Raw genomic sequence first — 14,174 nt, 5'->3', positions numbered from 1 at the left:
ACTACTTGGGCATGGTCACTACATTTCCAAGAAGAGAGCTCCAACTAAGCTAAAAAAAAAAAAGTATTTTACAGGAGTTAAGGTTTTCCCTGATAGCTCAGTTGGTAAAGAATCTGCCTCCAATGCAGAGATCCTGGTTCCATTCCTGGGTCAGAAAGTTCCCCTGGAGAAGGGATAAGCTATCCACTCCAGTATTCTGGTCTATAGAATTCCATGGACTGTATAGTCCATGGGGTCACTAAGAGTCAGACACGACTGAGTGACTTTCACAGGAATTAAGGTGAATGTTTTTCAAACGGTTTCTTTTTTCAATTTTCCCTTCCCTCTAGGAAACAGGTGGTAGGGAGCACATGTTCTTCATTCCCCACTCCACAGTTAATAATCAAGACCTACCTACCTAAATGTTTTGAAAATTAAATGACCCTCTTGTATTAAAGTGTTATCATCCCTTCATCTCCAGCTTCTCTATTATCTCCTGTCTTTCTCATTGCAAAGTAGTTTCTGACCACTTCACTCAAATTTATCTAAGGAAGATCTCAATGACTTTCTAATGTCAGTTCTAAAGAAGTCATTTTGAACTTCACCATTCTTGATCTCCCTGTAGGATATGATGTCATTGATATTCTGACCCATGTCTTCCCAATCTTGTCTGTTAACACTCTCTTCTTCTAACCATCCCTTAAACATTGGTGGTCCCCAGGGAGGTGTTCTATCCTCTGCCCTTTATTCTTCCTACTCCCAGGAAATCTCACTAGCATCTTTGGTTTGAAAAACCACTTACAAGCTAATTCCTAAACATCTAGCTGTAATCTAGATGTCTCCTAACCTAGCTGGATGTAGACTGGACATCTCCATGTAAATGTCCATACCATAGGCACCTAAAACTTGCTGTCAAATCTGGGTATGTCATCTCCTTCCTCCCCTTAAACTTGTTCTTTTCCAGCTGTACTTTTACAAATATAAAACTTTCATTAGTAGTCACGCATGCAAAATTTCCCTCTTCTTCCTCTCATTTGGTTGACCCAAACTCATTTATTCTGTCTCTAAAATAGGGTTTTCCAAACTACAGTCCTTGGGACCCTTGACTGTTTATTGCATTTTTTTTTTTAAATATTGGGGTGTGGGATCAAATGAGTTTGGGAAATGCTGGGTTAAGGCAGGACTTCTAAGAATCTTCAATATACTGCTAGAATCTTGTGAATCCCAAATGCAGATACAATCTGAAGCATTTCCCAAATAACTTGGAAGCCCCTTTCCCCAAGGATTATCTTCTGTGGTCAGTGTGCCAGAGAACATATTTTACAAAATGCCATTCAAAGATTTCTCAAATGGATCCTCTCCTCTCCACCATCATAGCCACTGCTTCAACTAGGAAATTCTATCTCATCTAGTCTATACAGTAGATTTCCAGCCTAGGATCTTTATTCATCTTTTATATAGTATTTGGTGAGCTCCCTACAGTGTAAATTTTAGGCAGTTTCGTGCTTAAAAATCTCACAGCTTTTTCCTAGTACCCAAATTATAGAATCCAAAGTTCCTCAAAAAACCAAAAGCACTTCATGATCCAGCCCTTCATCATCTTTCCATCTTCATCTCACACCAGTCCACGCTATGCTCCTAGGCCTAACAAACCATAAATTCCAGGTGATGGGTAACACTTTTTGGTTTTTGCACATAACTGTTCTGCCTAAGATGTCAACCAGCTTTTGCTTATCTGAGTAACTGCTATTTGTCCTTTAAAACTCACCTCAGAAAAAGAAAAGAAAAAAAAAAAAACTCACCTCAGATGATCCTCTTCTTCTGAAGCCACCCATTCCCCAGTCAGAGGAAGGTGCTTCTCTGGTGTGCAGTCAATGAGTCATCTACCATAACACATCTTTGTAATTGACTGTGTGTATTTATTTTCAACTGAACTGTGACTTTCTTGAAGATTAAAGATATTTCTTTATTCCAGCTACGGAGCCTAGTGCAGTGCCTGGAACCTAGTAGATGAATGCTTGCTTAATAAATGCCATTAATATATACATTATCTTTTAGCTCTTTCAATATTATTTCTTTCTGAAAACTCATTTAAATGTATAAAGTATGGGTTTTATCCTTGGAACTTTAGTCTGGGACCTAGAAAGGTATTTGCCAACTTCTATTAAGGGCCAGATAGAAAAGGCCTTGTGCACCATATGGTCTCTGCCCTAACTACTCAACTCTGCTGTCGCTGTGCAAAAGCAGCCATGGACTGTACACAAATAAATGACCATGATTATGTTCCAATAAAACTTTATTTACAAAAGCAGGCAGTGGGCCAGATTTGACTTGTGGACATTGGTTGTCAACCCCTGGCTGAGAAACCTTATCATATCTCAATGACACTTAACTGGTACCCTCTAATGCAGTTACTGAAATTATAAGCACGGTATCAAGAAGAAATAACTGTACTCTAAAAATGAACTGTCCAGTACAGTAGCCACTAATCACATGAGGTCACTGAGTACAGGAATGTGGGTAGTCCTAAATGAGATGTGCTTTAAGTATACAGTATTTCATACTCTTGGATTTTGAGGATTTTGTGTGAAACAAAGGTGAAATAATCTTAGTAACAATTATTTTATACTAGTGACATTGAAATAATATATTTTATATATTTGAGTTAAACATATTGCTAAAATTGATTTCACTGTTTATTTTCACTTTTTAAAATGTGACAACTAAAATACTTAAAATCATATATGTGGCTAGCAATATATTTATATTGGACAGCACTGCTCTAAGAGAGAATAGTTACAAGAGTACGCCTAACAGATTCAACCATTTTTCATTCAAATTATAAATGAGACACTTTACCTGATTATCAAACTATTTCTATTCAAAGCTGCTGTGTATCCTGCTTTCTATCAATGATGCTATCATTATCATTTACGTAAGATTAAGGATCACAATCTAATTCCTTCTCCCTCCACATTAACACATGTGGAAAGTGGCAGATAAATATAGGTCAGCCAGTTAAATTGGAATTTCAGATAAATAACAATTTTTAGTATATGATTTGGGATTATTTGTACTGAAAATTCTCCCAAATACTATACGTAGATTACTACCCTTGCTTACCTATTTTAACTGAGATAATCAATTCACTTACAACAGTGCTTAGCACACAATAAGCTTGAAGTAAGTGGTAATATTGTTATTCCTCTGACTTTGTGGGTCCAGTACAAAATATAATCTCTCTCCTAAAACTAGTATTTGATAAAGTATTTCATTACTTACTTTGAACATTTCATATGTGTCTTATCTAGTCTTAAATTTCCACCTCATATGGAAATTACTGAGAAATAAAATAGGATTGTTAAATAAGGCATTTTACAACTTTTTATCAACTTTTACTCTTAAGTTCCAGCTTAAATTCCTAAGTATAGGAATAAAGCACCCTTGATGACCCTGGATTCTAGGCTCTTGCTGTCAGGAGGATACAGTGTTCAATAAACCTCACAATATGTGAGGTTACAAAAAGCAAGAAATTCATGTATTAATACCTGAAATGTCTATAGTTATAAATTTATCAGGTAAAGACAATATAAATTGTACACTATGAATTTTCTAAAACTTTCTTAAATCAAAAGGAGTCTATATATAAATAATCGTACAATAATCAGCTCATTGAAAATGTTTACCTATTTTTCATAATGATCTATAAAATTCACAATTCAGCAAGTATTCACAAGTTATTTTTACAGAAAAAATTTTTTTCTCAGTTGGAGTTTAATACAATACTATGTTTGCCACTATACAGAAGACTCAAATTATATAGGGACTGAAAATCTGTTGATGACCAAATAAAATTAGAATAAGCTCAGAATAAGCTTTCTGTAAACACACACAAAATTTTACGTACATTATTAACCAGTGGTTCACCTCAGTTATATTTTCAGGACAGTATAGACTATCTGAGTCCAAAGTCTGTCTCTGCTACTTATTAACATATGCTATCTAGTTGGTGATGGACAGGAAGGCATGGTGTGGTGCACGGGGTTGCAAAGAGTCAGACACGACTGAGCGACTGAACTGAACTGATCTAATCCTCAGTTTTCTCAACTATAAAACGGGAGCCCTTTCTGCCAAGGCGTTGTGAGGATTAAGAAGATACACATGAAATGCTTAGAACAATGCCTGGTACATGGCAAACATTCAAAAAACACTAACTCTTACTATTCTTAGAATGTTTTCCAATTTGATTTCTTCATGCCCCTCTAGCTCCAATTTAGGACTTGTTCATAAAACTAATTTTTAAAAATAAAAAGATCTGCAGGAGAGAAAACACTTTGCTGTATTAGAACAAACTTTAAAGGTTCTGATCCTTGCTTCTATAACTTCTTTAACAAATTTGGCTTTTGCCCTTACATCCTATGACTTTCTGAGGCCAGTCTATTCAGATGTAATGGGAAACAGCTTTCATGCTTATGACTAGCCAGTTTCACACAGACCCTTCTATGAACAAGAAGTATTTTTATTTTTTAAAGCTCACTTGTAAATATCCTCTATAAAACTTACTTCCATAACTCCTAAATTGTTTTAGGTTCTCTTTTAAGATAGTTAGGAATTCCCACATTCTACTATGTATATAGTATAGAACAATTTTTCTATGCAAGTAATAATTCACATGTAAATTATTTTTCCTAATTTATATTAATTAGACGAATAGGGTTGTGGTCGGTGAATAGTACAATAAGAAACCAAATACCTTGCATTATATTATTTGTCAAGTCCAAATAAAACACTTCCTCTTACAAAGTTTCATAATTAAAAATACTGGATTCAGGACTTGAATAATACCAACTGAATAAAAGCCACAGTTCAATGATGTTATCAAACTATTTCAAACTAATCCAGGTTACCTGGAGGAAAGGCACTTTGTACGAAAAGCATGCTTAACTTATATCCAAAGACCAGTAAAACTACCATAAAAATAAGAGAAATATTTTTTAATGAAATGATTCATGAAATTTTTAAGAATGTGAAAACTGATACTGAAAAACACTCATCCAGCAAGAAAAAAGCCCAGGTTAGACTACTCAAATACCTCTCAAAGATCACTACATGTTCAAATGTGGTAAATTACATGTGCCGCTGTTTCCTAAAGTTTTGATTAGTCTCATTTAACAATGGTCTTTTGAGGGATTGGCTATATATTTTGGGATGCTTTTAAATTTGGGCTTTAGGGAATTCCTTGATGGTTCAGTGATTAGGACTCCATGTTTTCGCTGCCAAGGGCAAGTGTTCAGTCCCTAGTTTGGGAACCAAGATCCCACTAGCCTCGAAATGTGGTCAAAAACCATCCCCTAAAACAGGGCTTTAGATCTGGGGTCAACAAACATTCTCAATCAAGGGCCAGATAAGTAAATATTGAAGGCTTTTCAGGATACTGTCTCTGTCACATATTCACATTTGGGTTTTTTTTTTCAGTCTTTTAAGATCCTTTAAAATGTAAAAAAAACATTCTTAGTCCTTGACCAGTTTCCCCACCCTTGTTTTACACTATACATATTTTTTTTTGTTACTATGTCAATTTCATTAATTTTTCTGCCTTCAAATATTTGTTCAAATGTCACCTTCTCAATGAGTACTTCTCTGGATACATGCCTACCTGTCCCCTATGTATATATATATTTATATATATATAAAACATACTATGTAATACATAGTATATCACCTAACATTTTTATCAGTCCTACCTCCCAACACCAATATAAATTCCATAAAGGAGATTTTTGTCTACTGATATATATTTTTTTCTTCATTGTGCCTAGAACAGTGCCAGGCACATCAGTGGGCTGTCAATAAGTAAACTTACACACTTAGAAAAACCATGGAGGAAATACAGTTGATCCTAGAACAACTTGGAGGTAAGGAGCGCTGACCATCTGTGCAATGGAAAATCCAAATCTTCGCATAATATTGTAGTTGCACAGTATCTGCTGATTCAACCAACTCCAGATTATGTAATACTGTAGTATTTACTACTGGGAAAAAAACCCATGTATAAGTGGACCCACTCATATCCAAACAGTTCAGACCCATGTTATTCAGGGCCAACTGTATATCCAAATGAAGACAAGAGAAAAGGTATCCAAGACTGACAAATACTTTTTTAAACATTGTTTCAGGCAGTCATAAAACATTTTAAAATTCAAAGGTACTTTTTTACTGCCAAAGAAAGGTTATTTCTAGACTAATTCCCTGGAAGTTTACCATTACTTTGACTTATTTAACAAATTTCAATTGTTATTCCTAAACCCCTCTATAGGACCTACTCCGCCTCTTTGACCTCACGTCTATGTATTCCCTGCCCATTCAACTCACTTATCTAGTCTGGCAACTTTCAAGTCTAGCAAAGCAGGGAGAGAAGAGTTACTTTGCCTCTTTTATCACTCCATCTCCCAGCATTCCCTTTCTATAAATTTCATAATACTGTAACCCTTCCTACTTTGTCTTTACCATTCAATATAAACAAAGCAAAAGAAGATTCTAGTGAATATTATATTCCAAATACATTATACTCAGTGATTAGATTTATTATTTCTAATTGCTGAATGTGGTTTTACAATTTTTACCTTTAAAGAAAAATCTGCCTTACCACCACCCATATATATACTTGGCAAGGTAAGGAGGAAATAACTTTGGGAATTCAGTAAACTTCACCACCATTCACATTACAGCTATATTTCTAAGCTTATATTAAAACATAAAAACTAAGATATAAAATATCCTCCACCACTATCTCTGATACTTGATAGCCATTAATAATATTAATGTGGGAGTTAAAATTATACTAGAGATCAAAGATATTCTAAACAAATAGTAGAATACTACTATTCCTTGCTAAGAAGGAATGCCCACAAAAAAAGATGTTTTTAAAAAACCCTTTATAGGTTATTCTTCATCTATTTTATTTTCTAAAGGGCTACAATTCTGCCACGCTTATAAGACAAGCAGTCTTGGTTTTTAAGACAAACTTTCTAAAATCCCAGTCAATTGTCAAGGATTAAAACTATGCTGTAGGCCAATTCTTTAAGAGACACAATTTGTTCTAAAAAAAAAAAAAAAGCAACATAATAAAAACTGCTATAGAACTTTTACTTTCTAAATTTTTCAAAAAGTTATCTAAAAGTTATCTAAAATTTTCTAAAAGTTATCATAAATTCAGATTAAATTTGGAGGAACTAAATCAGCACAGAACTTCCTTGATAGCCAGAATCACAAGAACCAAACTGATTCTTTTTCTTCTTACAAAGGCTAGATGACTCCCAAATTAAGTCACATTAAAGCATACATCCCTGGAGAAAAACATGGCCCAACACACCACACATCCCACTTAATCTAGTTCAAATGAGTAACATAACGTGAGAAACTGCACTGTGTAATTCCTTTATTTTCTGCATATTAGTGCTTTACCAACACTACAACCATAAAGAACACAATTCCAAGTACTGTACTTTTTAGTTTGGGGAGATCACAGTCTACAGACTCATTTACTTATATTAGACAAGATTAACCCATTCAACTTACTGCAGTTTTTAAATGCACATAAAATACAGAAATTGATGCAATTAAACAAAATCTTCAGGATCTTATTTCTTAAATTCTTAGATTGTAATTATTTTCTGCAGGCTTAATTACCGGTCCCCATGATCACCAATGGTTATGGCTCAATTTAACTACACCAATTTATCAACCTTTTATATCCTTAAAGATAACGTAAGTGAAAATTACAATTTCTTATCAAACGGTTTAGGGTTTTCCAAATTTCAAATATTTGCTTCCCCTCCTCCCCCCACCTTAAAGACATTTCAAATAAACTAAAAAAACCACATCTCACCTGCAACATTCCTTAGCAATCACTTGATGTATAAAATTTTAACTATGCCCCCAGTTATTTTAAGACACAAAAATGGCTGCCTACCAATCTGTCTTGTCACAAGTTAGAAATACTACATTTAAGAATTAACATGAGGGTTTCAAGTTTCCTCCAGTTTAGGCATTTATACCTTTGTGCTTGTCACTTCAGGATGTTACTGTAACATTGATATTTGTATAACCCATGTTTATGTACCTTATATGTAATCATTTAAAACACTAGTAATTAAATGTATGATGGAGCTTTGGGAATTTTTAAAGCAACTAAAATGTTCTTAGATGTGTGTCAGCTTCATTTCCAGAGATACTTCTACCAAAGTGAAACTGAGAACTTGATACTTTAGTTGCATCTTGAATTCAAAAATCCCTCTGCACCATTAGGAGCCTACAACAAAGCACCTTTTCTCATCTGCTTTAAGTAAAACGTTTGTCAAGAGTTTTACTTTGAAGAGTTAATTTTCTATAGCCTTATATTTCTCATACATCTTTGGTAAAAGCTCCATTATACAATATGGCCAAAGCATGAAGGACCAATACTGTCCAATCATATACCATGATATCCCGTTCAATTTTTGTTTTCAGACACCCTCATAAACAAAACCCACTTCACCTTTTCCTGTAAACTGCATTTGCAATCTACATTTCTGAAATTCCCTAAGCTTTAATTCCTCGAGGATCTCTACAATTAATCCTTAAGGCTATATAAGAACCAGATGCTGCTACACTATTCTGTATCAAGCATTAACATTTGGTTCAAAGTATTATCATAGTGGTCTCAATAATCTAGTTACTGGTCCTAACCAGCTAAGCAAGTAATCTTGTTAAGATCTGGGTATCACCAGCAAGCACACTGCTTACAGTTGAAGAAAAATAAGTTTACATTCATTGTCATCTGTAGGTTCTTCTTCTACATCCTACTTCCCCTTTGTCATTCCTCAAGTCTACACATCATTCATTCATCACATTTCCTTCCTTAAAGGAGATAGTGTATTACTGAACCAACAGGATATCTATTTGCATGAGTTAACCCAACAGAATACCTTTTTTTATAAAACATCTTTTCCAGTGTTCTAATTAATGGAGATATGGATCACTCATTTACTAAAAAAAAAAGACATTTTCAGGTTAATCAGTTGCTGTAATGTGGAAACAGATTTTTTTTTCCAACTAGGTAAAAGGTGAATATAATTTGAATTGTTAAATGATTTATTAATGAACAAAGTAACCATTCCAGGAATTTAAATCTACTGGTCTTAGATATTTGAAACATGGTAAAAGGATATATTCCAGTTTTGCCCAAAAGTCACTTAAAATATCTACAAATATTTCATCTGTGTATGTTATACACCATTATTGCTCCATTTTCTGGAAGAGTCTGTTTTTAAAGTTAAAAAAGAGGGAAAACACAGCAAAGTTGCTAACTTTGCAGTGAAAAAAAATCTGTATCTTTGACAGGTTATATTTTCATAGTTTTATGCAGTGTAAGTTAGCTTTGCAATGGGGAACTTCAGTTTTATCCTTACTCATGCATGATGTATGTTTCAGAACTTAATAGCTGAAATTTCAAAGAACTTCTTACATTACCTGTTTAACATACTGATGTGCAACTGGAACATATTACAAGGATATTACTCATCATTTGCCACTGTGGGCTAAGTTTACTATACTGGTCTTAGATATAAAAGGTCACATTTGAATTTACTAAGTTAAAGTCAGAACTCATAAGGGGCGGGGGCAGGAGGGGGGAGGCCTTAAATATAAAAGACAAACGGCAGTTTGATTAAGCAATAATTTTCAGTTTACTAGATGAAACAGACTTGCAACATAGTCTGCATGAATGCAAAATAAGCCATCTACAGCAAGTGATAAGGAAACTGGGCAAAAAGGAAAAAAGCATACATTGGAAAAGAAGATTCTCTCGAGATAAAAAAATCAAACCATTATTATAAAGGAATTTACCAAGAACTGCTATATTTCCCCCACCCCATTTGCTGGAAGTCAACAAGAGCATCTAGCACTTTGTGTTCATGTCAAAAAGTCAGATCAGAGCATCCTAACGCAAAGCAAAAAAAAAAAAAAAAGAAAATCCCTAACCCCCTCCCCCAAACCGCAGAACTGTAACTCCAGAGTTCAAATTCAAAAGAAGAGAAAGTGGCAATTGAAAGAGGTGATGGTGGCGATAATCCTATGAATGGGTTTTTGATTTCTCTCCTTTCCGGGGGATGGGTGGAGAATGCTCATTAGGATTTGTAGTTAGAGGTTAACCATGTGAGCCCCTCATAGAGTCCGTCCCCCGAGGTGGCACAGGAGGGCTGCACATACCAGTTCCTGTCCCGAATCCGGGTCAGGCCCAGTTTCTCCTGGATCTCGTGGGGTTTCATGGCATCGGGGAGGTCCTGCTTGTTGGCGAAGATGAGGATTATGGCGTCCCTCATCTCCCGGTCATTGATAATGCGGTGCAGCTCCTGGCGGGCCTCGTCGATGCGGTCGCGGTCGGCGCAGTCCACTACGAAGATCAGACCCTGGGTCCCGGTGTAGTAATGCCGCCAGAGCGGCCGGATCTTGTCCTGGCCGCCCACATCCCATACGTTGAACTTGACGTTTTTGTAAGTCACCGTCTCCACGTTGAAACCCACAGTGGGGATGGTGGTCACCGACTGGCCCAGCTTCAACTTGTACAGGATGGTTGTCTTGCCTGCTGCGTCCAGGCCCAACATGAGGATCCGCATTTCCTTGTTCCCGAAGATCTTAGATAGCACCTTCCCCATCGCGTCGGAAGAGCCGGGGCCGGGGGCATTCAGGTGTCCCGGGTCCCCTCCGCCAACAACGCCGCCGCCGCCGCGAAACAGAAACGGAGCCTCCCAGTCGCGAGGGCGCCCGTGCGGCCTGCGTGGGAGTCGCCTCCTCTGGGCAGAGGCCCGGGGCCGCCGCTCACTCGGGCATCACCCACCACACAACTTGATTCCTCCAGGCGCCGCGGCCGCCGGGGCGCTGAGTCTGCGCCGGGAGAGCCGCCGCCCTGCTGAGGCGCGGCCCGGCCCGGAACTGCCCTTCCCCCCGCAGGCGCCGCGCGAGCGCCGCCGCGGTTCCCGCTCCTCCGCCTTCTCCTGGCTCCGCCGCGGGAGACTGCGGCCCTTCGGCCCGGTCTCCGGTCCGCGAGCACCGCGCTCACCACCGACCCAGGCCAGCCGAGAAGCAGCGCGGCTCCGGCGCCCGGTCAGGTCATGGATCCTCGCGGGAACTCGGTGCGCTGCCTGCAGAGACACAGAGAGGGAAAAAGGAGTTACTGCTGGAGCCCCAGAGGAGAGTGGAGGCCGAGGGGGCCCGCCTCGCCAGCTCAGCCCAGGAGGTTACCTCCAGCCGCCGCCCCGCGCGCGGGCTCCCTCCGGCCTCCACAGCCTCCTCCCAGTTCTGCCGCTGCCGCCGCCGGAAAAGGCGCCGAGGAAACCGCCTCACTTCCCCTCCCGACTACGCAGGCGCAACAGAGGGAAGCCGACCGTTCGGGCCAGAGCGACCTCTGTAAGGAGAGCGGCCCGCGCGCCAAGCGTCGGGGCGCCACGCGCGAGGGGCGGGGCTACGGCGGCCCGGAGGTCTCGCAGGTGCGGCCAACCCCCACCCCCGCGAACCTCGGACTCTGACTAGCTCCCACCTGTCGCTCCTCTAGCGACTCCTTCCTCTATGCATTCCTTCTGCGCTCTCCTCCACCCCCCTACTCGATCCTGGAGAGCCGATCCTCTGCGGAGCTCCAAGGGGTGGGGCCCACGAACCGCCCGCTCCCCCAGCGAACGCCTTCCCGGTGCTCCTTCCAGGCCTGTTCGCAGACTCCGGTGCCCGCCTGATGCTCCGCGAGGTCCCTCCAGCCTGCCCCAGCCTTCGGGAGCCCTCAGTCTCCCCGGGAAGCACTAGCCACGGTGTTTACCTTTCCCCTGGCCCTCTTTGGCTTCCTTTTATCCCTCGTGTTCTGTGCGTTTCCTGAAAGACACGTGGGAGGCAAGTGGTTCGCGTGGAATCTGCCAGTCAGTGCGGCGCTTTTACTGGGCTTGGGTTTGTTCTGAAGCCCGACTTTGGGGCATTTGAGCCCAATCTTAACACATCTCGGCAGGACCAGTCCACGTTTTTGTTTTGTGTTTTTTAAATTACAGTATTATCAACAGTTTCCGTGCTTTTTCAACTTTTTAAAGGTGATAATTTTTCATGTGTAAATATTATCATCTTTTAGTGTGATAAGTAGTAACTTCTCACCCAGCCACTCATTCTCAACTTTAAGATTTAGAAAGACTACTTCTGTTGCCTCGATTTGAACATTTAACCTTACTGAGTTATCTTATGTTTAAACCGAGTGTACTACTGACTTTGCTGTCCGCAAACCCTATTTGAGGGTTAAGTAATAAGTATAAAGTTTGTAGAAAACTTCAGGAAACCTTTTTGTGTCAGATGTTTATTGGTAGTGTGAGGCTTAAAGTGAAAGCTGGAAATAAACCAAAGGAAGGAATAACAGGAAAATAGTATTTCGTTTTTTAAAGAAAATGCTGTAATAACATAAGGTAACATACTTCTTATTTCACAATTTAAGAAAATGTGATAATGGTAGATGGGTTAAATGATAAACTCATAAACGTCAGCCTGAAGTAAATTTACTTACCAGAGTTATTAATATTCTAGCAGTGATTTACTTACCATCAGCCTGAATATGCCATGCACTGTCTTAAAACTGAAAGAAGGATTTAAAGTCAGAAGACTGGGGTTCAGAGTGTCACCCCTCTGTTTCATACCTGTGAATCTTTTCCTCTAAACCTTTGTAAATTCCATCTTCTTTAAGCTGTTGAAACAGATGAGGAATGATATCATCTAGAATGAAAATAGTCACTATTTATTGATTGTCATGATGTACACTGTACTACATACTTTAAATATATTTTCCTTCAACCTGCACAGCAACCGTGTGAGGTAACTTTGAGTGTTAGTGGAAACTGAGGGTCAGAGAGGTTAAGTAAGTTTTTGAAGGTTCCAGAGTTGAGATCAAATGGTGAATCTATGGCTCATCCTCTCAACCCAAAATTATGCTATCTCCCTGAGTACTTCACACGGTTGTTGGGAAGCTCGATTATATTACAGTTGACTCTTGAACACCATGGGTTTGAATGGCACAGATCCACTTGTATCAATACTTGGCTTTTTTTTTCCCAATAGATTTGTAGTATGTTACTACACAATCCGGGTTGGTTGAATCCACAGATGTGAAACCTGGGATATGGGGGGCTGACCTAGACGTTATCCTCAGAATTTGGACCTCTAATGTCCCTATTGTTCCAGGGTCAACTGTATTTCTTAAAATGCTTTATAACTATTGGGTTGGCCAAAAAATTTATTCAGATCTTTCTGTAAGATGATATGGGAAAAACCCGAACAAATTTTTTGGCCAAGTCAATATAAATAAGGTGCCATCAGTTCAGTTCAGTCGCTCAGTTGTGTCTGACTCTATGACCCCATGGACTGGAACTTCCCTGTCCATCACCAACTCCCAGAGCTTGCTCAAACTCAGGTCCAGCGAGTTGGTGATGCCATCCAACCATCTCATCCTCTGTTGTCCCCTTCTCCTCTTGCCTTTCATCTTTCCCAGCATCAAGGTCTTTTCCAATGAGTCAGTTCTTCGCATCAGGTGGCCAAAGTATTGGAACTTCAGCTTCAGCATCAGTCCTTCTGATGCCATAGTAATTACTGTTTGAGGAAGGAATTTTTTTATATGAGGCAGTGACTACTGTATCTTGCTTCATTCCAACATAATAGTTTTCTCAGAGCAGATTCCAGTTTTCCCAACTAGATGGAAGATTGATTTTCCGGGCTTTTACTTATTTTTCAGTGAAAGGTGTGATACAATTAAAAATTGAAGCAACTTGAAGCACTGGCATCTACCTGGCACTGGCACTGTGCTAGGGCTAAAACAGTTTATGTTTGAAAGCCAACTTCCATTTATCTTCTAACAGAGTAAGTGAAGGCAGAGACTTTGCGTTCTCCACATTATGTCCCCAGTGACAGCATGTAGGTATCAGGAGTTCAGTCGTTATTTACTGAATGAATATCTTTTATACCACAGAGGAGGTAAAACAAAAAAGGAAGCACACATACAATTTTTATCTGTGGTTTGAAATAATAGGTTAGCCAAGATTTTCATACAGTGGTATATCTTACAGTGGCTCTTCATGCAAAAAATTATGCAATAGATTATTTTAAGTAATGATCATAAAAAAACAAATTATAACCAGAATATA

The 14,174-nt window shown here is 39.0% G+C and overlaps 1 protein-coding gene across 1 annotated transcript; it reads right to left on the bottom strand.

Moving 5' to 3' along the window:
- Positions 1–9,680: 9,680 nt before the first annotated feature.
- ARF6 (ADP ribosylation factor 6) lies at positions 9,681–11,416 on the bottom strand. Its single transcript, XM_065940494.1, has 2 exons — positions 11,260–11,416; positions 9,681–11,159 (listed from the first exon to the last, which is right to left on the bottom strand). Exon 2 carries the CDS (start codon positions 10,671–10,673, stop codon positions 10,146–10,148), a length of 528 nt encoding a protein of 175 aa, XP_065796566.1. The 5' UTR covers positions 10,674–11,159; positions 11,260–11,416; the 3' UTR covers positions 9,681–10,145.
- Between the last annotated feature and the right edge of the window lie 2,758 nt (positions 11,417–14,174).

This window comes from Muntiacus reevesi, chromosome 7 (genome assembly GCF_963930625.1).
Source record: "Muntiacus reevesi chromosome 7, mMunRee1.1, whole genome shotgun sequence".
Taxonomy (NCBI): Eukaryota; Metazoa; Chordata; class Mammalia; order Artiodactyla; family Cervidae; genus Muntiacus; species Muntiacus reevesi.
This window is presented reverse-complemented; position numbering and strand designations above follow the sequence as displayed.

Excerpts from the sequence above, each read along its gene's own strand:
- ARF6 (XM_065940494.1), bottom strand. The coding sequence starts at position 10,673 with ATGGGGAAGGTGCTATCTAAGATCTTCGGGAACAAGGAAATGCGGATC.